At 42.6% G+C, this 25767-nt stretch overlaps 1 protein-coding gene and 1 long non-coding RNA gene across 23 annotated transcripts in view; one reads left to right on the top strand and one right to left on the bottom strand.

The window, feature by feature from the left end:
• The window catches only part of RAI14 (retinoic acid induced 14), a 138295-nt gene that overhangs the window by 27027 nt on the left and 85501 nt on the right, over window positions 1–25767 (top strand). The window contains exon 2 of one of the 16 annotated variants that reach the window (XM_077896267.1): window positions 20756–20843. The exons of the other annotated variants lie outside the window; for them this stretch is intronic. Coding sequence (XP_077752393.1) covers window positions 20779–20843 — 65 coding nt within the window. The 5' untranslated portion in view covers window positions 20756–20778. The remainder of the gene's footprint in view (window positions 1–20755; window positions 20844–25767) is intronic. 16 annotated transcript variants of the gene reach the window in all.
• Window positions 187–24901, bottom strand: LOC144313015 (uncharacterized). 7 transcript variants are annotated; one of them, XR_013378677.1, is made up of 5 exons: window positions 24702–24901; window positions 12309–13851; window positions 11106–11200; window positions 10504–10570; window positions 7384–8165 (listed from the first exon to the last, which is right to left on the bottom strand). It is a non-coding gene; the product is annotated as an uncharacterized LOC144313015 (long non-coding RNA). The 7 variants fall into 7 exon arrangements; XR_013378679.1 differs by having other exon boundaries at window positions 11106–11166; XR_013378680.1 differs by lacking the exons at window positions 7384–8165; window positions 10504–10570 and adding an exon at window positions 187–202 and having other exon boundaries at window positions 11106–11166.

Raw genomic sequence — 25767 nt, 5'->3', positions numbered from 1 at the left:
TAACCAAGGCAAAACACAAATCATGTATAATATAGAGAGTAAAGGGGGCCTTCCACAATGATGGTACAAACAGTTGTTAAATTGCAGGGTTTAGATGATAAATGATGCCAATTTTCAGAGGGGTTCAGTTGCTGGAAATGGGAGAAATTGAGGGAGCTTTCCATAGGTGGTGCTTCTTCCCAGGCCTTGAGGATTTGGATCCCTGGTTGGGAAAGCAGGAGAGGATGATGCTGGGGAGCCAGCCATGTAGCACAGCGGGGAGGCTCAGTTTCAGAAACTTGCCCTTGACATGCAAAATGGTAATACTTAAGAGCCCAGGAGAGAGCCCATGGATGGCATGGCTGAGTCTTTTAATAAAAACACTATAAATTTTCATCCTGGTTTTAAAAATGGATATACTTGACTTTTATGCTTATAAAATGAGGACAGAGTTTTAAATCCTCAGTATTTATATCTTTTATGACCATAGTTTGAAAGTGGCTTCTCTACCTCTTTAAATATTTGCGGCAACCAGTACATGGTTCCAAATGGAAAAATGAGCTGTCATCATGAGAAATGAGGCCAAGAAGGTTGGGATTTCCCTTTGTTAATAAAACGCTCAGACTTCTGGAATTTCTTTGTAAATGCCAATTTTTAGTGCCTTGAGTGGAATGGGTGGAGGCTGAGGGATGGGAAATGGGGTTGAAAGATCTTTGTAACAAATCTTGAGAAATGCCTCTCAAACATGATTGAGGCCTTCAGAGTTTACATTGTGGGTGTGTGTTTAATTTTATGAAAGATTTGTTCCCAATTATGTTTTTCATTGTACTAGGGAAGCAGTGGACGTTCCATTAAAAAAAAAAAAAAAATCAAGGCAGCCAGTTCAAAATGGCTGGCTCCATGAAATATTCAATTGGTGGTATTTTTTTAGGTAGCGGCTACTAAGGATTGTAGCTTTCAGCCAAAGAAATGTACACACCCTGTGAATCTTGAGGAACCAGACACATCCTGCTCAGACAGGAGTTTGAATTTGTTGCCCGTTGAGAGAACTACTCTTGGGAAGGTCGATAATCCATATCTCTGCCAAGGTATTTTTTTTCCAAGGAGTTTTTGGTCATTTATAATAAGGTTTTTACAGATGCCCAAGTCTCCTTCCCCCCTGCCCCACAACACACACACAGGGAATATTTAAAATCCAAGTCTCTCTGTTGACAGAGAATCTTGGCCAAATCTATTGTAAAGCTAAGCCTCTTTTTTTTAGTACACATAATGTCAAAGTACATCAGAGATGACCTTTTTGGGTGAAGGTATGAGACTCTTGTAAACTTCTGGAGAGAAATTCGGTCAGGTTTGTGTCCTCCTCCATATTTTCCAGGTCTTGTCAGCCCTCCTGAATGGGGAATCTGCCCACTGTCTGATTTCTCCTTGTATTAGTTTCCTGGGGTGGCCATGAACACAGACCCAGTGGCTTGAACAAGTGAAATGTATAGCTTCTCAATTCTGGAGGTTACAAGTTTGAGCTCAGGGTGTCTGCAGGGCTGGTTCCTGAGAGGGCTGTGAAGGGGCAAAGCCCTCCAAGCTTCTCCTGGCTTCTCCTGGTTTTCTGGCACTCACTGGCTGATAGATGCATCGCCTGATCTCCGCCTTCTCCTTCACCTGGCATTCTCTCTGTATGTATGTGTGTGTCCAAATTTCCACTTTTTTATAAGGACACGATTCTGTTGGATTAGGGCCCACCCTAGTGATCTCATTTTGACTTGATTACCCACCTCTGTAAAGACCCCATCTCCGGATTGGGTCATATTCTGAGATGCTTCAGACTTGAACTAACCAGTTCAGGTGGGAGATTGGGGAAGTGGGGGCAGTGGAACACGAATCAACCCAAAGCATACCTCCTTGCTTTTCCATCTGAGAGAAGTTTCTCTGAAGCTTTGCTGCCCCCCGCCCCCCCAGCTCCCAAAGCATGCACACTCATGATCTTAGTACCATTATTTCTTGTGGACGATTTTCACTGTCTGATAGAGGAAGGCCAGAGTATCACAATTTTTTAATCCAACATATAATATGAAGAGCAAGACACTAAACATTGGCCACTGACCTACTGCAGCAAAAATAAGTTCTCATTTATTGAATGATGCTCCGTGCCAGGCACTGTACCAAGCCCCCCACCTGCTCTGTATCATGTAATGCTTCCCAAACTCTTTCCAGTTGTCCTAAAAACATTTTACAGAGGAAGAAGTTAAGGGCAAGGGAAGTTAAGTAGCTTGCCCAAAGTCCCGCATTTGATGAAGGGCAGAGAGATCCGAATCCTGGGTGGCTGGTTTTTTTTTTGTTTTGTTTTTTTTTTTTGCCACCAAAGCTTGCACTGTCGACCCCTGCACATACTTGCTGACACAGGGCATTCTCGTTCCTAAATTCTAAAGCTTTAAACCACACAAGATACCTTCTGCTCTGTTGCCCTCAGCACAAAGGCCCAGGCAATGGTCCTGCGTGATACGAACACGCTCTATAGTGACAGAGCTCACCAACATTGGTGTCCTTCCTGTGGCAGAGGAGGATCTGGGAAAATCTTGGGTTTTTTTCTGGGAGGCAAATACACTAAGGCCTAAACTTCTAAAGCAAGAGCGAACTGATGCTAGTTCTGCTCTTCTACTGGAGCCGATAAAAATGTATCTCTAAAAACAAAATCCATCTGTTTCTAAATAGAGCCTCATTGCTGCCTACTGGATCACAGCTTCATTCTAGCTACCCCAGACTAGAACTCCAGGAACTCTTGGTTAAACCTGATCCATTCCAGATGCGGCTGGAGACAAACATGAAACTCAGAACCTGGCCCCTAAACTTGGGGAAATCTGAATGTCTACATAAGCAGTGAATCATCTAGGTTATTACTCCTTATCACTGTATTCTGAATTAATTACCTAATCATTTGGAATTCTTGATGACCTTGATTTTTTTGTGTGTGACAAATTCTTGTATGTAACTTCTCCTGGAGAGTGAAATAGGAATTGCTTTTGGATTCACCCTGTGGTGCTTTTCAGTTGAGTTTCCATCCAAAGATCTTTGCTGTATAGAGGGGGTTATTTTCATTTATGTGACACTTGGGGTCCACATTAGCTAAAGGCCCAGAATATCTATAAAGATGAGGCCATTAGCCTTGACTTTGCTTTTGTTTGAGTCCCTACCTCCTCTTAAACAAGGAAAGTCAGCATGTTGTGATCAGCTTGATTGTCCAATTATTAGGGTAGTTTTTATTCCATTAATGAAAACTATTTTAACTTTTTGGAAAGTACTGTCTGAAAGGGCTTCATTTTTATTTTCTTGGGAGGCCAAATGATCTGATGGTCTCTCCCTCCAGCTTTTTCCCCTGGGCTGTCTTATAGGCTGGGAGATGAAAGGATTTATAATGTGGGACTTGAACAAGAAAATGTCTGAAGAACCACATGTTCTCCTTGGATGGGTTTATTCTGAGATGTATTTCCCAAATGCTGAGGATGTTGCTATGGTGACTTTTGGAACTGGGGCTACTTTTTTGGTGGGTCTTTCATAGGAGTCCATGTGAATTCATGGAGCTGTCCATTCTTTGGCGGGTTGTTTCATAACTGAGAAGCTCCACGGTCTTTCTGTGAGGTCCAGTGGACATTTATTATGATGTGGGATAAGCTGTTATAGCAAAATACTCTGAAATCAAATGAGCTAGAGATTGTTTTCTTAAGTTAAAGTTACAAGTACTCCAGGGCCAGCAGGATAGCTCTCCATAGACTCATCTAAGGACCCAGGTCTTTTGACGATGTCCTTTTGCTACCCTCCAGAGCTACGCTGTGCATTACAGTAGCCATTTGCCACATGTGGCTCTTAAACATTTGAGATGTGGCTAGTCCAAATTGAGCTATTCTGCGCATGTAAAATACACACCAGACTTCAAAGGCTTAGTACCAGAGAAAGAATGTAAAATAGCTCCTTCCTTAATAATTATTTTTCCATAATTATACAACTAATGTGCCAATATTCTGGGCATATTGGATTAAATATATTAAAATCCATTTCATCTGTTCCTTTTTATTTTCTAAATATGGCTCCTGGAAACTTTAAAGTCTTGTGTTATAATTTTTTTGGATAGTGCTGGTCTAGGGTGTTGCTCATGTTGCATATTTTTCTGGCTTTGTAAGACTTAAATAGAGTGAGAATGGAGCACAAGCATTTTCCTTTTTAAAGGCTGTGACCCTAAAGGTGCACAAATCATTGCCTTCATGTGGAACTGACTAGGGCATAGTCACATGCCCCTACCTAGCTGCAAGGGAGGCAGGGGACATGTCATCTAGTTGGCAGCTACAAAACCAGCTAAATCCAGAGAGGTGAGGGGAACAGACACTGAAGAAAATGAACTCAGTGCTATGGTTGAGTTGTCTGCCTTCTACCTCCCCTCTCACCAAAAAAAAAAACAAAACAAAAAACAAAACAAAAACAAACAAAAAAAAACACTGAAGTCCTAACCTCCAGTATCTCAGAGAGTGACCTTATTTGGAAATAGGATCTTCAGAGAGGTAATCAAATTATTTAAAAAATGAGGTCATTGGGGTAGGCTATAATCCAGTATGACTGGCGTCCTTATCAAAAGCAAAAATTTGGACACAGAGGGAAAACTGAAGGACCTAGGGAGGGTGCATATGACTGTGAAGGCAGAGATGTGGAAGATGCATTGAAAAGGCAAGGAATGCCAGAGATTGCCAGCAAACCACCTGAAGTGAGGCATGAACAGATTGACCTTTACAGCCCTCAGAAGGAGCCAACCCTGCTGACACCTTGCCCTCCAGCCTCCAGAACAGAAGACAATAAACTGTCATTGAAGCCATCCTGTTTGGGGTACCTTTTGGTGGCAGCCCCAGAAAACTAAGATACTTAGCTGCAGGTGATTTCCATGGTGAACCTTGTTTGGGAGTTGAATGATAGAAGTGTGCCAAACGTTCTGAGTTTTGATTATTCTCACCCCAGAAAGGACTAGTGGTTGCTACTGACCAATTCCCCCATTGTCCTGTTGGTGCAAGACTATTGCAACATGCCGTTTCAGGGAAATCAAATGCCTTTTCCATGTAGAAAAGAAAACTGCCATGAGTGGTACCAGCTAATGACATTAGTTTATCAATCAGATTTTTTTCTTTTGAGTCTATTAATATGTTGAGTGACCAGCCTTGATAAGATAGGGGATTAACAGAGGCCTGATCAAGTATACTATTTTATAACCATCATTTTGGGATTACTTATATGGATGGGAACTGTCAAGACCTGATCCACACCTTCATAGGAAAGTTTGGGATGATGTCAGCCTATAATTACACATTATAAACCTAAATTTAGGTTACACTGAATGTCTGTATTCAGTGAACATGCAGTTTATGAAACTGAAAATCTGAGGATTCTTGTACTGATTAATTTCCTCTCACCATATATGCCACTTTGAATCTCAAACTGTGGGGCTTAGAATTCTGAGCAGAACTTGAGATTTGTTCCACAAGAACTCAAAATAGTGGCATTTCTATTTTGCAGACATAGAACTTTCTTGATATGACCTAAGATCATATTTTTTTCTGCAGCCACATTCCCTTCTTGATTCCTATCTTTTTTTTTCTTTTTTCTTTTTTTTTTTTATTCTTTTCTACTTTTGCTTGCAAAGCCATTTCTTTCTCTTCGTGTGCTTGTTCTCTTGGATATTTGAACCCAAGTTCAGGGCACTATATTTATCCCAGTTAAATTTTATTTTGTTTGGTAAATCTGTTGCTCTAGTTTTTGCATCATTTTAAATTCTGATCCTTATAACCACACTGAGTTCACACATTCTTCACATAAATCACACATTCTTATAATCGCATAATCTACAAACTTGGTAGACATGCCTCTAATTCATTAAAGTATTGGATAGCTCTGCCTTCAGAGATCCAGATCTATATGGATATATATATATATTTTATATATCTATAGAACCAGATCCCAAATAATATGGATTAAGGCATTGTCATTGTCCATTTGGATGTGTGTGTGTATGTGTGTACACAGATATACACAGTGCTATATATCTGTGTAATAACTATTGACATCCTTCCAAATGGACAATGTCTAATCCATGTTCTGTGTGTCTGGTTATAGCTGACCTGTCATGTTGTTTCTCAATCCTATTTTCTGTTTTGTCCCAGTTGTGTTTCTTACTGCCTGTGTGATATTGGGCAAGTTATGTAATTTCTCTGATCTTTGGCTTTATCTGTAAACCAGGGTGATGCCAGCACCTCCCTTAGCATCATCATGAGGGTTAAGATAAAATCTGGCACGTAGTAAATTCCCAATAAATGATTGCTGATAACAGCATACCCAGTGCCTGGTATCAGTAGGTGTTCTGTAGTATGTGATGAATAAATAGTCTCAGAAGTTGACTCTCCAGAAGCTGCTAGGACTCATGTGTGAAACAGATACAGCTGTGTGAGGCTTGTGTTGTTCACTGCGGTGTCAGGAGTGCAGGTGGTAAATGCCACAGGAGTCTCATAGAGGAGGTGAATTTGGGGTTGGGCTTCTTGATTATGGTAGGATTACGGTAGGATTACCAGAGGAAAGCAGTCTGGTGGGGATGGGGTGCTAACTGAAGAAAGGGATGAACGTGGATGAAGAATGGGAAATAGGGGCCCCTGGGTGGCTTAGTGGTTGAGCATCTGCCTTTGGCTCAGGTCATGATCCCAGGGTCCTGGGATCAAGTCCTGCATCAGGTTCCCCGCAGGAAGCCTGCTTCTGCCTCTGCCTGTGTCTCTGCCTCTCTCTGTGTGTCTTTCATGAATAAATAAAATCTTAAAAAGAAAGAAAAGAATGGGAAATAAAGTCATCTGATACTCAGATGACAGGAGGGATGGATGGCCCTGAAAGCTGGGAGTCGGGGTGGGGCGGGATGGGCAGGTGTGAAACTGAAGGCTGAGGCTAAAGAAGGTTGCATTTTGGGGGAAGATTGCATTTTTGGGTGGAAGGACGGTGGGGGTTTTGAGAGACCAACTGGAGAAGAGGGTCAGGGCTGGGGCCAAGGCTGGGGTGGGGGTGCTGCGGGGGTGGGGCGGGATGTGGTGCTTTGTGTAGGTGTCCGTGAGGAGCAGGGAGGAAATCTGGGTTCCTGCTCTCGCGCCAGCGCCACACCCTGTTCTGGGCCTGCCAGCCAGATACGAGTGCCCCGCATCTCCTGAGAGATCTGGTGTGGGCTTAGTGCTGTACTTGCATTTCACGATTCTGTTTGGTGAAAAGAGATGGTAGGAAACTTCACACACACACAAAAACCTACTTGATTTAGAAAAAATGGGAACTGCTTACTTAACATTAAAATCCACTTCCATGTCAGGCATTATCTAAGCAACTTAACCGCTTGTGATTTATTCCTCTTTATTAGAGAACAACCATGCTTATCCTCATTTTAGAGAAGAGACAACCGTGACGTTGTAACGTGCTGCGCGAGCTTGCTAGCCCTGTGTTACCAAAGTTGTACGGCTGGAGTGTTTTAAGCAATCAAGATGCATTGTTTGCACAGTTCTGGGGGATGGACAGCTGAGCTCAAGGTGGGAGGCACGCAGGAGAATCTATTCCGGGCCCCTGTGCACGCCCCTGGTTGCTTGCTGGTGTTCCTTGGCTTGCCTGTGTCTTCAGCATCCCGTGGAGTGCTCCCTGTGTGGGTCTCTCTGTCCGCCTGTCCGCCCTTTGTAAGGACAGCAGTCCTGTTGGGTTAGGGGCCCACCTTCCTCCAGAATGACTTCCCCCTAACTACTGATGTCTGCCAGGACCCTGCTTCCAAACAGTTGTGAGGGGTGCCGGTGATTCAGTTCCTAACACCTCTGTCCACATCACAGAGGGGAAAGTAGGAGCCGGGACGTGCATTGGTGGGGAGGAGGGGGGATGGATGCCAGCCTGCAGGAGCCACACCTGCACCTGTGTCTCAGGTTGCTGCCCCTGCTGTGTGCAGGTGTGGCCGCCAGAGATGAAAGCCAAACCACGATTCCAGGCAGCCAAGTGAAGGCCTGTGGTTGCATTTCAGATTCTCCTTTACAATTTTCCAGTGGCAACTGACAGGCGATAATCATGGGTAAACTTTGACCAAAACACGTCCCAGTGAAGCCAGCTAGCCAGATGCACGGGATTAGTTCGAAAGCCTTCAGTGCCAGAGATAAGAGCTGGGTGGAGAACGTGGAAAGCGAAGTGGTTAGACCTGTTCTGGTGGAGGGGGAGGGGCGGGGAGGGGAGGATCTCAAATGCAAATTGGACTCTGAGACTTAAGGGATGTTTGTGCTGTTTTCTGGTGGGAAAATAGCAAAGGACATGACTCAGACCAGGTTGGTAGTGCTTGGGAAGGTCTGGGGCACAGTTGTCCCGAGTGGTGGCTTGGGCACTGGGACGGGTGTTGGGGCCTGGGCGGTGCTCTGCCGATAGTGGGAAGGGGGGGTGGTTTTGTAAGCTCTGGTGAGCGAGCACTCAGGGAGTTAAGTCCCACCGGAGTGGGAGCCTGGTGGTGTAGATTCCTGCCTTCTCGAGTGTAAAGCCACCTCTGCCCTTCGCCCACGGCGAACCTGTGGATCTGAGTGGCAGGTGGCAGTCAGGGTCATGCTAGGATGAGATCATGGTCCCTGCTTGGTCTGCAGCATGTGACCCGGTTCTAGGTAACCAGGCACTGTGTCGAATGAATGATTAAGAGCAACATGAAAATAAGATACAGTTCATCGTCACTGCTCTTGCCTCTGGCCCCACTTAGCTCAGTATTTACTACTCTCTGCACATCATGGACCAGAAACAAAAGAGCAGGAGGATTTTTCTGGATGGGTTCCCTCTAGTATGGTCTGAATGTCCTCTCCACTACTTTGGCTGTATTATGTGATGTTAACGAGGATCATCGGAGGACCTGGCTTGCTCTATACGACGCATTCGTGTACCTGTTTGGTACCTAAACTATGAAATGATTTTGTAGCCGGAGCTCATTAGCTCCAGTGCTTTGAGAGCTACACTAACGAGACCAGCTTGGGCGCAGGCTAATTATCTAGCCTGTGTTCCATAGGCAGAAATTACCCCAATTTAAACCCAATTTCCTGACTGGCATCTGTGTCTCTTTGGTCACTAGAGAGCTCGAGTATTCTTGAGAACAGGGCTACTTGTTACTAGAAATAAAACAGTGCTTGGGCCCTGGTTATGATGGGGCAGCTATTTCGACTTCATTTAAAAGATGCTGGGGTTATTATTCAATTTTATGGGCCAGTGACTCAATTTTGGAGTCACTTTGCTAACATTTGTCAAAAAAGATTCTGGGCAGGCTTACTCCTAGCTTTGAAAGAATTCTTCAGAAAGGGTTAAGTAAGCCCTCGAGACAGACACAGGTCTCCTATTTTGACCCCAAGTAGAATGTAGTGACTGTTCCTTATCTTTGAGTTTCTGGTTCTTTCAGGCCCATTGTGAACTCTGCTTACACATTTCACTTTTCTACCACAAACCTGTGTTTTGTAAACGATACCATTGGTTAGTTCTTGTTACAATTTTTGGCCTGCTGAAGGGAAACTATGTGAAGGAAGTCTTCTAAAATGTTGAGTTGGAAGTATTTTGGTAGTGTTATTTATATTAAGGAAAAAATGGAGAGTAACCCATATTTTGCAGGAGTAGGCAAATACATTACTTTACATCAATGAAGAGGAATGTCCTAGAGTCTTTAAAAGTGTTAAGCTTAAATTATGTAGCGACTGGGAAAGTGCATATGATAAATTAAGTGGAGAGAGATTTGAGTTACAAAATTATATGACATAATTACAACAAAGGAAAAACAAATGCATATGGTACGTATCAACACTTCTACTTAGAGGGATATTGAGGAAATAGAGAAGGGCAAAAATATTTAGCTTTGAGGATATTCACCAGGGCAATGCTTTTACATCTATAAAAACTGGAAATCACTTATGTATTATAATAAAACAACTGGGTGAGTGTATTTTTAGAGTACATAATACAAAGCCATTAAAAAGTTGCAGAAATCTACTAAAGCAGTTTCATATGTTCTTATTAAAGGATAAAAGCAAGTGCTAAACCTATTTGTGATGTTTAAAAATTTTAATGTTTTTCTCTCCCTAGAAAAAGAAATCTGAAGGATATGAACAGGGATAAGAGATCTCCAAGGGCAGATGCAAGTTTTGGGGAGCCTGCAGTTTATATAAAAATCTATGACAGTCCTTGTTTTAAAAAAAGTGCCAAGAGGTTGTGTGTGTGTAAGTGTGTAAGCATATTTCAAGGCCTTGGAAGAACCCATACACGTGAGGGGGTTTCAGTATCAGTAGCTTGGGTAAAAAGGCTCTAGCTCTACGTTTTTGCATCTTCTGAGCTGAAAGTAAGAGGAGGCTACTGCCTGTGGCATCCAGCACATCTCACATCCCAGCAGTGACTCTGTAGGCCCCTAGCATCTAGTCACAAGCCTAGTAAATTGCCCTAACCCAAGAAGGTTCTTAAGAGACTTTGTGGTGGTTCTTTTCATTTAAGTACCTGGATCTTTCCTATAGTTCTGTCATTCTCCGAGTGTGATGCTGAGACCATCAGCGATCCTGTGGACCTTGTTAGAAATGCACATTCTTAGGTTTACCCTGGATCTACCTACCTAGTTATTCTAGGAGTAGGGCCCAGGGGCAGCCCAGGTGGCTCAGTGGTTTGGCACTACCTTCAGCCCAGGTGTGATCCTGGAGACCGGGGATCGAGTCCCACATCGGGCTCCCTGCATGGAACCTGCTTCTCCTTCTACCTGTCTCTCTCTCTCTCTCTCTCTCTCTCTCTCTCTCTCTCACTGTCTCTCATGAATAAATAAATAAAATCTTAAAAAAAAAAAAATAGGAGTAGGGCCCAGCCAAGCCCTCCCTAGCCCTTGTGGGGTGATTCTGGTGCCAACTGGAGATTAGGTCTAATCTGGCTCTGTACTTATTAACCTCCCTATACAGGACAGTCGCCTGGAAAGCTTTTGTAACTGCTTATCACTAGGATCCATCTCTAGGTTCTTTGTCCTATGAGAGAACATTGTATGACCACTTCAAATGAAGGATTTATAGATTATGACACTTTCAATAAAAACAGAGAGTGTGTAGGTGCATACTCACAGCGATGTGCTTTGTCTGTCTTCTGACCTCCTGCAGCATCCAGAATTACTTGACGGCTGGGCTGGGTTTTGTGAACAAAATCCAGAAAGTGTCTCCTAAGAGTTTGTTTCATTCATTAGTTAAGCTCAAATTCTGTGTGCCCCACTGTTTCCTATTTAGTAAAAATGGGAATTTTAGAAAAATACCTCCCTCCTAGGGCACTGTGAAGAATAAATAGGATAAAGATGCACAAGATACTCCCTTCCAATTCCCAAATACTTTCTGTCCTCAGTTACAGATTTCCTCTATCTAATTTTTAAAGAGATAACATTTCTTTCTTTTCTATATTTCATAAGCTAGAGATCATGAGGAAATTATGTTTATCTTCCTATGGACTGAGTTTGTTTGACTGCCTGACTTCTCTTTCGTGGGAAGTTGGAAACAAATGACTCCTCTGACGGTGGGACACACACACTTGTGCTACCCACTTGTGCTACACACACACTTGTGCTACCTACACATGTGTCTGTTAACCACTTGAAATGTAGCTTGCCTAACAAAGCAAATTTTAAATTTTATTTATTTTAAAGATTGTATTTATTTATTTGACAGAGAGCATAAGCAAGGGGAGCGGCAGGCAGAGGGAGAACCAGGCTCCTCACTGAGCAAAGGAGCCCCATGCGGGGCTGGATCCCAGGACCCCGGGATCATGACCTGAGTGGAAGGCAGACACTTAATGTACTGAGCCACCCAGGAGCTCCCAATATTATTTATTTTAATAAATTTAAATTTTAGAGTACTCCATTCAGATATTGGAAAACTTGTGGGTTTTCTTTGATATTGGAAAACTTAATTATGATTGGCACAACTGGAGTATGTGAATTTGGTTTGAGTGTAAATTTCATGAACTGTAAATGCATGTCAAGTATTTCTGATAAAAATGTAGCAATGGAATTGAGATGTACTTCCTATGAATGTGCAAGATTTTGATGGCGTGGCATGAAAAAGAAGAATGTAAACTATTCCGTTAATAGCTTTCACGTTGATTTCATGCTGAAATCATAATACTTTGGTTTTACTGGGTTCTATCAAAGGTGGCTAATTTCATCTGTTTTAATTTTTAAAAATGTGGCTATCAAAAAATATAAAATGTGGCTAACATTCTGTTTCTGTTGGAGAGCACTGTATTAGACCCTGACAAGAAAACAGAAAATTGACTCACACCTGTAAGGCTGGAAGTGAACTGAGACTGGTCATCTAAGTTATCGCTTTGCCTCAGCACTGCTGGGTCCTTGTCTTCATCCTTGGAGCTGACCAGCCCATGTAGAGCCTGCCCTGTGCACCAGTCCATATAGCCACTTTCCTTTGTTTCTTGCGATGTGTGCAAACAACCTCTGTATTTAAATAAGTGATATCCTACCATTGGCCATCTGAACTTAAGGGGAGTTTGAACTGTAGCTGCTGGTTGAACAACACTCATTTCAATATGGAGCATCTCAATGACATGCATTTTTTTAATGTTGTGATTCTGGCCCTTGTGTGTTTTTTTTCTGCTTAAGTGTTCTTGCAGCAAAGGAATGTCATTGTTCTGTTCCACTGTTTTTCTCTGTCCATACAAGGGAGTTACCATTCTTGGAACTCAGATTTATAACCACTTCCTTATTTTTGTTATGCCTCCTAATATACTTAAAAACGGGACTTGACCTTCACATAATTCATACTTTTCCTTGAAATGTTAAATCGCCCACTTCAGCAGCCTTGGTTTTATGGGACCCATGGAATGTATATATCTTCCCATATTAAAAGTTACTCATTAAACTGGACACAATGAGATTCCTGATAAAGTAAACATAAATACAATGTCACTTAAGGATTTTTTTTTCTGCCTTTATAGGACTTTGCCCATATTTGATGGGCCGTTACTCGAAATATCTCTGGCTGAGTAATGGATTTGAAGCTGGTATTTAGACACTATGTTGACATTTTAAAGATGATACTTGAGGCATGGAGTTCTAGATTCACGGAAGGAATTTTTCATTTCAGAATATCGTTGCGTTGGTGTTGGGCCTATTGTCCATGATGCTATATCACAGAGTACTGTTAAGCTCTTTACTCCTGATCCGTGTCGTGTACTCTCGCTGGCTCCTTTTACATCAGGAGTGTTTTTCTCAGCTTGAAAGGCCAGGTTATCTATGCCATCTTACAGGCGCAGAGGTTAATGCTTGTGTCCCTCTGGATCTGCCACATGTGGTTCTTTGACCTTGAACTCTGTGCTGTGGATTGCATTTCGTGAGAACTATCCTCTTTTCACTCCAGGAAAACTTCTCATCTTTTTAACAAGAGGCAGTAACTCAATCAGGACCTCCAGCTTTCACCGCCCCCCATCCATTACAGCGTATTAAGACATGATAAATACGTAAAACATGAGGCCAGAGAGGCAAAGAGGCTGGCTCAACGTCTTATGATTTCTTCCGGATGGCGTCAAGACTTGGCAGGCGGTTCTGTGGCCACGTTTACTGATCTTCGCTCTGCCAAGACATGTGTGAGGCTCCTGCAAATCAGTGTCCTTCCCTGGGTTTCCACATGGGTAAAATAAGATGCTCTCCAAAGTCTCATTAAGCTTTAAAGTTCTGTATTTCCTGTCCAGGTCTCTTTCTAACCCCCTCTGCTCCCATCTGTCTCTGTGTCCACTGGTAATTGCTTCTGTAATGGAGTCCGAAAGCAGTACATTTATTTTTACTGGAGTTGTGCAAAGTCCCACGGGCATCTGGAAAAAAGAATACACTTCTTAATTGGAGTCTGTTCAAGGCTCCCTTGGTACCTAGTCAAAGTGTAGCCTTCCTCTTGCCCATGACATTTCTTGTAATCTCTACTGATGAAGGACAAACAGGGAGGAAAGAACGTGATCCTATTGTATATAGAGGTTCTAATGACCTTCTTTGAAATGTGCAGGTCTTTTTTTACATTTCCTTAAGCCCAAAGCAGAGCTGTAGTAGACAGGAAATCCCTGTCTCTGACCTTCTGTCCAAGGGGAAAATCAGAGCTTTGAACAAATGTCAAGAGAAGAGAGATTGAGGTAGAGGCAGGAAGAGAGAAAGAGAAAGGAAGGAAGCAAAAGGCCCTTGATGTCTTTTTTGTCTACTGTATTGACAAATTTGTTTTGTTTCTGAAGTGGAGAAAGGAAAAGTTAGCTTGTCACGAAATTAGGTGGCATAAAAAAAGCTGCCTTCTGAGTTTTACCTACATATAATTGAAGATATAATTTATTATTTTTTATTTTTTAAAGACTTGATTTATTTATTCATGAGAGACACAGAAGAGAGGCAGAGACATAGGTAGGGGGAGAAACAGGCTCCCTTCAGGGAACCTGATGTGGGACTTGACCCCAAGACCTGGGATCACACCCTGAGCAGAAGGCAGACGCTCAACCGCTGAACCATCCAGGTGTCCCAAAGATGTAATTTAATATATTCTTTAGAACCATATTTAAAGTGATGAAATGGCTAAGAAAGAAATTCCAGTGTTTTTAAGAAGTCTGCAGAGTTCTGACCATATAATCATGTCAGCTGTTGAACATCAAGTAATTATCTTGCCCTTTTTACCAAAACAGAAAAACTTGTCTGAAATTTATTTAGAACCTATTCATTGGTAGTGGGTATCTTTGGGTGCAGCTGTTTGGATTTTTCACCAAGTTGCGATAGTGAAAATATCAGTAGCTGTTTTTGTGTTTGTTTGTTTTTTTTTAAACAAGATTTTACATTCTGTTAAAACTATGGAGGGGTAAGATTGAATATAAATGACTGTTATGCCACAGATAAAACTAGATGCCTGAAGGCCTGTGTGGAGTCATTTAGTTAAAACATTCCCCATCAAATAGTGATGGAACAATTAGTCATATAGAAATTTGATTTCTAAAGTCAGCTTTCAAAGTCAATGGCTACTTAATGTCAGTTTCACAGACGATGAGTTTCCCTAGTATTTCTGAGTTAGAGGGTTAGCCCTCCTCTCTATTGTTTGCTAAAAAACAAAAAAACAGAACAAAAAAAAGACTTTTACCAATATAGTCTTGGGCGGTTGTTCTTGAGTCCCTTTGCGTGTTAAAATTACCTGGGGAGTTAAAAAAACAAAACGAAACCCTGTTACTGCTCTTCATCCCACCCAGCCCCAAACCAACTGAATCCAAGGTCTGAGTATTTTTAAGGCTCCTTTGAAGACTGTCCTGAGTGGAAGGTGTTTAGAACCACCAATCTAGGATAACAAGCAGTCATGTAGTAAGGAAGCAGTATTGTAGATACTCCTGATCTGAGAGACATCAGAATACCAACCGCCCCATTGATAATAAGTGGAGGACCCTGGGTTTCAGACCATCTTGGAGAAAGTAAATGCAAATTTAAAGCCTGTGCTAAAATTATTTTCAAGTGGTCTTGCATTTGCAGTTCTGTTGTTCTGCATGCAGAGTTGTGTAGGCAAATATCTTCAGTCTTAAACCAGAGATATCAAATTTGACCTTGACAAGGAAAGGCATCCCCACTAACCAACTTCTGGAGGCTAGAAGTCTGAAATCAAGGTGTGGGCAGGGCTGTGTTCCCTCTGAAACCTGTTTTCCTCAAGTTCTCCTGGCTTCTGGTAGTGAGCAGCAGTCTGTTGTGTAGATGCCTCACTCCAGTCCTCCATCTACCTGTGCCTGTCTTTGTCCAGATTTTCCTTTTAAGGATACCAGTCATTAGAATAACACCTACCCTACTGACCTTGTTTTAACTTCCCCTGCAAAGACCCTACTTCCATATAAGATCACTTTCTGAGGTCTTGGAGGTTAGGACTTCTTATCTTTTTTGGAGAACATAATTCAAAATATAACGCCAGTTGGTGAAAAAGAATCTCCCTTTAATATGTTTCATCTTTAATTCATGACCTCCTGAGGGTTTAATTCTTCACTCATAAACATCAAAAAATAAGTTTGGAATCTCCCATGGAAAGGTCATGCCAGATATAAGCAAGTTTCTGATATAATTAAGCCCTCCCCCAACCACCGATTTTCTCAGCATTAGCCTGGGTGAGAAAAAAAATGAAATCAAAATCCCTTACAGTCCTAGAGTTGATCCATCACATTTGTCCTTAGATCCCCCTGGGTTTCAGAGCTGGTAGGATGGTTGGAATCCAATAACTAACATGTCCTCAGTACCTTTGTTTGGAGGAAAGACATCGCAATGGACAGCAAAATAGTACAACACAGTTGACTTCTAAATGTTACCAAGGACACTGTACCTTTCATCTATAGCTTTAAACTTTAATCCTCAGAGAGAAACCCTTCTACCCACAGGCTAAAGGCCTTCAGCCAACCTCAGGCAGCCCTGTTGGAATGCTCCCTGATGTACCATGGGGTACGGTATGTCTAAGGAGCCTGAGAGACACTAACATTTCTCAAACTCCTGTCCTAGTTGGTAAAATAAGGTGAAAAAATTAGAAAACAGTCATCCTAAAGCTTTTGTAAGGAAATGGACTGATTTTACATGAGCAAATTTATTCATGTGACAGCACTGGCTCGTTAAAGCACTTGGTTGCTTGATTCTTGATTGCTTTTGTAATTCCTTTATGGTGAGGCACCCTTGGTCTCTTCCCATGGGGTAGGCCCTCTGATAGAAATTGCCTCAGTATGAGAAAGAACTTCCGTGTCTCTTGCTGCTCAAGGATGGACGGACTGTCTCCAAGGCCCCAAGGCTCAGGAATTTGCTGAGACTGCCAAATTGGCTGGAAGATTAGATTTCATTGTTTCCCATACCTGCTTGATGATAAAAATCACCTAGAGTGCTTGCTAAAAACAGAGATCCCCAAATCCTCTCCCTGGAGATTCTGGTTCAGTAGGTCTGGGTGGAGCCTGGGAATCCATATTTCAATGAGGATCTCCTCTCCCACCCCTTCACCACCCATCCCCTGTGAGTGATTCTTATCAGTGAGTGGGCTTGAGAAACACGGGGCTAAATGACTTCTGATTAGCGTTTGAAGGTAGTAGGATTGAACATCTTTTCCCTTATGGCAGAGATTTCTAGTAGACTATCCGATATCTTTTCTCCTGTTCGTTCTTAGTAATAGAATTCCATTTAAAAAAATGGGGATGCAGCCATGCTCAGCTAAAAGACCATATTTCTCAAACTTCTTTGAACTGGTTTTGGCTATGTCACTGGGTCCTGGTCAATGAGAATGACATGGAGGACTGGAGAATGGCTCCAGAAAGGGATCTTACCACACTGCTGAAAGCTACACATTTTTTTTTTTTTTTTTTTGTGCCTATTCCATCATCTTTTTCTTCTTCTCTTTGGGATGAGTACTTGATGGTTAGCATTCCAGCTGCCATCTTGGGCCCTGAGGTGATCTTAAAGATGGAAACCTTGTATTAGGTTGATGGAACAGATAGAAGGAGCCTTAATCTCAGGAGTCCTTGGGCCTATCATGTCAGCTCTGGGCTCTTCTCAGACTCTGTTTGTACATTTATACTCAGTTTATACTTGTCTTGTTTAAGCCACTGTCATTTGAGGTTTTCTTTCATATGAGGTCAGACCTAATCCTTATTGATATAGCTCTGTTTGGAACTTTGAGTTTCCTTAAAGCTAAACTCATTATTCAAGTGACCTAATTTCTCTGTGTCTTCAAGATAGATTTCCTGACCCTAAAACCCACCTTCCTTCCCCCAGTGAGGACAGTTAAGGACCCTTTCAGTTCCAAGAGGGTGGAACAAGTCCCTTTGTGGGAAGAATACATTGAGTCACCTTGTATGCCTAGTGTCTCACACTAACTGAAAAAGAGGAGTTTTCACCTGATTTCATGCATGAATGAAGGAATGTTGAGTGAGAAGTAGAGGGGATTGGAGGAAAGCAAGACAGTGAGATTTTCCATTCTTTATATTTTCCTACTTAGGAGTCTGTGTATTAAGGGAGCTCAGTTGTAATAATGTGTCAAAAGTATACTGTAAGATATAAACTATAAAATATCTTACATATGTTATTTACTGGGCACTTAGTTATGCATAGGATGTTGCTTCAGCTGCTTTAGGTTGATTTCTCCAAGCGGGCCTGCTGGATATTAACAGATTTATAAGCAAGAAAAGTTTCCTTGTTTAAAGTTTAGAAAAGGTTTAGGTTTATTATAGGATGATTCAGTCCCCTTTGAGGTGTTAGTGTATATTGTGATTAAGAAGGGAAGGTTGTATGTGGAGGGAAAGGTGTGGGTGGGTGGGTGGGTGGCATGATAGTATTTTTTACTGTAAAACCATGGAGTATGTACCTTGAGGAACAGAACCTGGAGAAATGCAGCTTTATTGGGGGAGATCACATAAATCTTGTAAGAATACATATTTAGTACCTTGGATGCAAGGTCCTGGATCCATACATGAGAAGGGTGACATGGAGGGGTTGGGAAGGTGAAGGACAGACTCACTAATGGAAGAATCTTGCCAGATGGGGAGAATTCCCAGAGAGGCAGGACTGAGGTCATTCCTGACAGAATCAACTCTAGCCTTCCCAAAGGGGTGTGGAGGTGGAACGCACAAGATGTGTCCCCTGTGGTCCAGTCTGTCTGTAGGGAGGTGGTCTTGTGGGACAACTGGGGGAGAAAATGACTTGGGGGCATCTAGCTCCGGGAGTCCTGGAATGAAGGGATTGTATTTAGTTTTTTAGGAAGTCATAAAAGGCTTTTAAGTAATGTGTCTGGGCTCTTGCCTTTAGAAAATTTAATGTGGGTAGTGTAGGTGAGGAGGGATGGGTAGTAGGTCTGGCCCCTGGGAGAATGGGTTAGCAGGTGGTTATTTAGGAGAGAAGGGATAAACGACTAAGGGAAAAGAAGGCCACATGTGGACAGAAAGACCCAGGTAGATTAAAGAGGCGTGTTCGAAGTAGACTTGGAAACCCTTTGGACATCCATGTGGGAAAGAGTGAAAAGATAATGGATAATTCCATTCTATTAAATAGAGGCAAATGGTAATAAGAGGCAAGAGGGGGAAAAGTTGATTCTTTTGGTAAGTAAGGGGTGGCAGGATCGGGTTTGACCTGTGGTTCATGCCTTAAGGAAGGGGCAGTGAGAATAGCAATTGGAGCTAATGGGTTTTGGCCACAAGTACTGCAGTAAAGTTGACTTTGTGACTTCACATCTCTGTGTCTGCCTTTTGGGTCATCATGAGGATAAAGGACATGATGGGTGTATTTTGGTGCATTGTGAACTCTGGCTGTTCTATTTCTATTCATAAGAGCAGAGGGCTTATGTGAATGCATTGTTTTCTGAAAATATCATACACAAAGACACTGCAAAGAAGTATTTTCTAATACCGGTGTTTAAATAAAACTTTTTTTTTAAGACTTTATTTATATGAGAGAGCACAAATGTGAATGGCGGGGGGGGCACAGCAGAGGGAGAGGTACAAGCAGACTCCCATGTTTAGTTTGAAGCCTGATGCAGGGCTCGATCCCACGACCCTGAGATCATGAACTGAGCTGAAACCAACTGAGCCACCAAGGCACTTCCCAAACATAAAACTTTAAAAAAGGAACACCCTCAGGCTTGACTTCTTTTTTCATCAAGGGTCTGTTTAATGGGAAAGTTTAGATGTTTTCTCTTGGTGTAATTTCCTGAGATGATCCTACTCTTCTGATCTATTTTGCTCTATTTGAGTTTTCTTTTCTTTTTGAGTAATGAGTTATAATTCTATTAAAACTGTGTTTGAATTCTTCAACTAGATTTCTAAGTTTCTACTCTAAAGGCTCTATTATCAGATTTCTCTATCATTTTAAAGCATCCATTAATGTCATTTTAAGCCTCTACTTAATGGTTTCTATTCCTCCACCCAATGTACTTTAGAGCTACTGTTAAGTCACATTACACACAGAAGAGATTGGCAAAATAATTTCAGATTTTTAGGGAGGAAACAATGTAAATGTGGCATTGGGATCATTGGGATGGGGAAGTGGAGAGAATACCATTAAGTATATGTACTGTCTACTGGGCATTCCAGCCAAGAAGAGAGAGTGATTTACTCTTTGAGTTTTCAGGGCTGAGTGGTTTCACTTCTTGCTAGACTCAAGGTCATATGATCTTGCTCATATGTAGACATAAGTTAGAAATATCAGCCTAACTATAATTATTGGACAGGAAAGGAGGCAAGAACTCCCAGCTTTAAGACCTAGTAATATATGATGATAATTAGCCCTCTTGTTGAGTATAAGAGCAGAAATCTTGAATATGCAGTGAGAAATACTATTCCAAATACCTTCCTGGCATTGTCAGAAATTCTTAGCCCCAGGATTCTGGTTTTCCCTTACCGCTTCTGTCCAACTCTCTGATAAGGGGCATGGACGGCGGTTGCTGATTCTATTAAGATTAGAAGTGAAATAACCCAACCCTGAAAACAACTGCTGGGCTGGAAGGATAAACATGTAACGAAAGTCAGCTCTGGCCATCAAAGGAAGAGTAAATCAGAGAAGGGGACCTTAGGACCCCGAAGACTCTCCTGACATGTCCCTGCGAGAAGGTTGTGTCATAGGGGTCAGGGGTTATTTGAGTTAGTCAGAAATAAAAGAGGATTTTTTTTTATCCCCAAAAAAGTAGTATCTAGATATTGCAAGAGGTGCTTCTCTATAGCACGTTTAAACCTGTGGGGTGACAGTGGTATTGTCTCCATTTTACAGAAGACTAAGACCCAGGGAAGTTGATGCTTTCCCCCAAGGTGGCGGAGTTGGGATTCAACGCCAGGCCTGTCTGTGTCCACTGCCTAAGGTCTGTCCCATCATCAAAGCCTAGGAGTTTTATCTTCGGAATAGGTCCACAAACTGTCCCTCGTTGTCCTCTTAGCACCTGGGCCAGGCAATGCCCCTGTCTTACCAGGATTGAGCCTCTCTGCTTCTCCTCTTGCTCCCAGTGGCTTAAGTGATCCTTTTGGTCACTACGGTGTCCAGAGTCCTTCAGTGGCTTCCCCTCCCAGGTCCACAAGCACCCCCCGCCCCGCCCCCCCTCCAGTCCCCCCTGTGGTGTGTTTGGCAGGTGAACACACTCATTTGCATTTCCGTGCTGTTTCCAGCCCGGAATGCTGTTTCCAGACATCTTCAGGGCTCCCTTGCCTCAGACCTTAGTGACGTCTTCCTTGATGCTCCCACTTCCCCGTATAAAATTGTCACTTCTTATCCTCACTTTAACTTATTAAACGCATATTACCGTTGACATAATATTTGTTTATTTGTGATACATCTATGTGTTTATGACCTGTTTCTTCCCCTAGAGCAGCAGCCCTTTGAGGACCTAGACTTTGGCTAGTTCACTGCCCGAATCCCCAGCCTGGCACATAAGAGGTGCTCAATAAATCTTTGTTGAATCAGTGACTAAATGGGTGAGTTTATTACCTCAGTTAATAAATTAGGATCTTTTTTATCAATCTCCCCAGAATTCTTATGAGGCCAGACACTGTAAAGGAAATGAGGACTTTTTTTTTTTTTTAATTTAAAGGGACTTCCTGGTAGAAATTTATGTATTTATATGCAGCATTTGGATAGTTGCAGTTCAGTACAAGAAAAACAACCGTATTTCCTGTCCTCTAGGAATTTGAAATCCATAAAGAACTCTGACCTTGGAAAGGCCTGATAACATACATCTGGAGTTGTTTGTGGCAAAGGATGAGACAAATAAGCAGCTATTCTGTATTACAGGAAAGGCATAGTGTGTTTGTTTTGTGTTTTGTTTTGCTTTTGAGCGACTGCATCAGTGCCCCACGGGTAGGGGAGAAGGGGGAGGGACATGGAGAATTGCCTGTGGGCTCTGTGCTCAGTGCAACCCAGACTCCTGACCCTGAGATCGTGACCTGAGCTGGAATCAAGAGTCAGATGCATAACCCAGTGAGCCACCCAGGCACCCTAGAAAGGCATAGGTATTAAAGGATAAGCATGGGTGGATTCACATGCCCCCATCTTTTGAGAGAAGTGGGAATTTGGACGATAACCCAGGTGAGGCAGGGACTCCTTGGCCATTACTGGTTCCACTGGGGCCACCCCCTTGTACCTCCTTGGGTTAGCATTTCTGCTGCCATTCAGGGAAGACTGAGAATGGTCAGCAGTCTTTCTCCTGTGGACAGCTAATTATAAATTTGGGGTTAATTTCTTATAATATCTACTCGCCCACTTTTTGTACCCTTCCACTTCCTCCTCTTTTCTGGGCCCCTTTTCTTTAAAAGGAAAGAGAGAAAGCCCAGTTGGACCAGATGTCATCCATGAGATTGCTCTCTTCAGCCTTTCTCCATGGCTGAGAGGTTGGTAAAGTTCTAGGGAACAAGAGGGGGAGCTTCCTCCTTCTCCTGTGCCCAACCACATATTTCTTGTAATTGGTGCAATGCTTCCTCTCCAGGGTCGGGAAAATTGTTCTCTGACTGGCTGTGGCCAATGTGTGACTCTTAAAGTTGTACATTTATTGTGTGGTTGTGTAATGGATTCCACTCGTGCACTTAATAAGATGAAAGACATTTCCTTCACTTATGAATTAAACAGGGGTTACTTGGTGGGTCATTTTTTAGACTATATATTTTAGAGTTACCCAAAAGAGTATCTTTATTGTGTACGTGCCTAAAATTAAGAAGATTTAAGAGCTTTAAAAGCACATTTCTTATTTTTTTCTTTCCCCATTTACCCAGAGCCGAACAACCTTGCAAGTAGAAATCATGGGTTTTAGTATATTGGCACAGAGACTTAAAAAATCTAGGTGCAATTTTAATGTTGTTTTATGAGTTGGGATTTCTTCATTGTTTTGCCACAAACCAACTTCAGTAGATATTTTAATCCCCCTCCTTTTACTCCCCCATTTGGAGGAGAAAAAAAAAAAAAGTCCTTATGGAATGCAGTGATTTCAGAGCTCAGTGGTGTCAGGAGAGGAGCCTAGGGGTAGGACTTGCATCCCCAGCCAGGTTTTCTTTTTTTTTTTTTTTAAAGATTTTATTTATTTATTCATGAGAGACACACACAGAGAGAGGCAGAGATACAGGCAGAGGGAGAAGCAGGCTCCATACAAGGAGCCTGATGTGGGACCTGATCCCAGGACTCCAGGAGCACGCCCTGGGCTGAAGGCAGGCGCTAAACTGCTGAACCACCCAAGGATCCCCCCCAGCCAGGTTTTCTTAAGGGTGTGAACTCTGGTAAGTGCCACTGAGGAGCAGCCCTGGGAAGGGAGCTTATTCCCCCTCCACCCCAGCCCCCCTTAACCCAGGCATGCCCCTTGAGTCAGGCCATGAGTGGCCTGGTGCATTTTACTAGGCTGCCTGCGAATGTGAGAGCAGAGGACTCTGGGAGAGTTGTGCATCTTTTGTTGAAGGAGGTTTTTCTAGGAACCTTAAGTACCAGGATTCTTGCCTCTTCAGCACAGATCTGAACAGAGCTGGCTCCCGTTTCTCAGGGAGGGCAGTGAACTGGCTCTACATTCCTGATGGCTAATGACGTTGTTCCCATCACCACCTCCTTCCAACACTGCAGGAAGTGAATGCTGGCCTAGTAGGATATCCTGAAGGACAGAAGCAGGGCAGGGAGCAGACAGAGAAAGGCTCATTCTTCTCTGCCCGCCATTCCTGTCACTTGCTGCCATGGGTGCAAAGTGGAAAGGCGCACACATCACCATTAGCTAAAGATGAATGCTGGCCCATTCTCACCGGGAAGAGCAATTAGCAAATTAATGAGTTATGGCTGAGGGGACCTCTCCTCTCAAAGCCTACTATTTAGGAGTGATCCCTTGGTAACCACCTTTATTAAATAAACACAGATGGAATGTTGGTCCTTCAGTTGGTCCTTCACAACTGTTTTCCTGTGGTAACACAGTTATCCACTTTACCAGGCATGAATGGTGATCACACACTATGTAGTTGGTGGTTCCCAACACTTTTAGGCGTGAAAACCCTCTTCTAATATATATAGACAGACAGTTCATGAACCTTTAACTTCTAGCAACTATTTTATTATCTGTTGGTTGAGAAGATGTATAATCAAGATCATAATCAAAACCAAGATCAGTAATATGTGAGATGCATTTGAATTGTAATTATGGAATTTACTGTACTTGAAAATTGTGTGTGGCAGGGGGCATATTACACACACTGACTAGAGCTCATGGATTAATGGGATTTGTCTCTCTCCTCACCCAGTTGAACAAAATCCCTCTCTCCCCCTCATACTAGGGCTAAAGCCCCCAGGTGGAGCTCTACCAGGAGAGTAGAAAGGTTTGAGTCAGACAGATGATGACAGGTTTAGACTTCCAGCTCTACCACTTTCCCTGTGATTCCTGGATAAGTTACTAAAACTTCCTATGTCCCTGCTTCCCCATCTTTAAATGGACATCACACTTAAACCTCACAGGTTTTTGGAAGAATTGAAGTTTTGAAGTTTTCTGGTGCCTCACGGGCTACCTGATACAGGGAGTGTTTGTTTCCCCTCCTGCCTATGCTTCCCTATTCCCAGGACAGATCCAAGGCCAGAAGTGGCTAAAATCACATAATTTTTTTCTGCCTCTGGGTATTAACTTTGAGCTGTGTTGTACATTCCAGTTATTTGGTCTGTTGTAATGAGTGGCAACCGATTTTAGTGGCATGACACAAATATTTATTACACTCACAGTTTCTCTGGATGGGGTTACATGGGTGAGCATCACTGGCGGCTCACTCACTCTTTGCCTGGCAGTTGATGCTCCTTCTCATCTGAGACCTTAAGCTGAGGCTTTTGGCCAGAACATTAGTATCCCTTCACGTGGCCTGGGCTTCCTCACAGTGTGGTAGCTGGGTTCCAAGAGAACATCCTGAGAGAGAACCAGACAGAAACCATGTCACCCTTTGTGACCTAACCCTGGGAGTTACATGGTGTTATTTCTCCCACATTCTATTGGTTGAAACTGTCACAAAGTCCTGTCCAGATTCAAGGGGAGGAGAAATAGGCTCTGCCTCGTTTTTGTTTTTTTTTGTTTTTTTATAAGACTTTATTTATTTATTCATGAGAGAGACACAGAGAGAGAGAGAGAGAGAGAGACTCGATCCCTCGACCCCGGGATCATGCCCTGAGCCAAAGGCAGATGCTCAACCGCTGAGCCACCCAGGTGTCCTAGACTCTGCCTCTTGATGCAGAAGGCAAAGTTCTGGAAGAGCAGATGGGACCAGAAATCTTCCTAAGTGCCATTTTTTAAAAAATATAATATGTTGCAGCATATGAGCAGTCTAATTTTATAGGCAGAGGAGCTTCTAGAAGGTTCTAGTACTAGTGTTCTTTTGGTTACTATAGTAGCATGCCAGCCGGTACACTTAGGAAAAGCCAAGACCTTAACATAAAGGCCTGGAATATAGGACTTTGAACTGTGTTCCAGGACAGGTTTCACTTCCCAGCTTTGAATTTGAGCCTGAGTTTTCACTCATTTCGTTTCACTGAAATGTCTGGTTGTCAATGGCTTATAGGTAACTGGACTCAGAGATGCAGGATACACACAGGAAGCCAAGGACAGACTCTTTCCTTCTAGTGCCATAACCATATTTCATGACAAGAGCCGTGTTGCCTATACCACACATACCTTTGCCCTATTACCCATTAATAAAAGTTCAATTACATTTTTTTCCCAAAGTTTATTTTTAATTCTGATTGTTCTCAAAAAGTTGTAGTGTTTGGAAGGTCACCTCTGGAGAACAACGGACTTCTCT

This window comes from Canis aureus, chromosome 4, assembly GCF_053574225.1.
Source record: "Canis aureus isolate CA01 chromosome 4, VMU_Caureus_v.1.0, whole genome shotgun sequence".
NCBI classification, from domain to species: domain Eukaryota; kingdom Metazoa; phylum Chordata; class Mammalia; order Carnivora; family Canidae; genus Canis; species Canis aureus.
The sequence above is the reverse complement of the archived record's forward strand: the minus strand, read 5'-3'. Positions and strand labels throughout refer to the sequence as shown.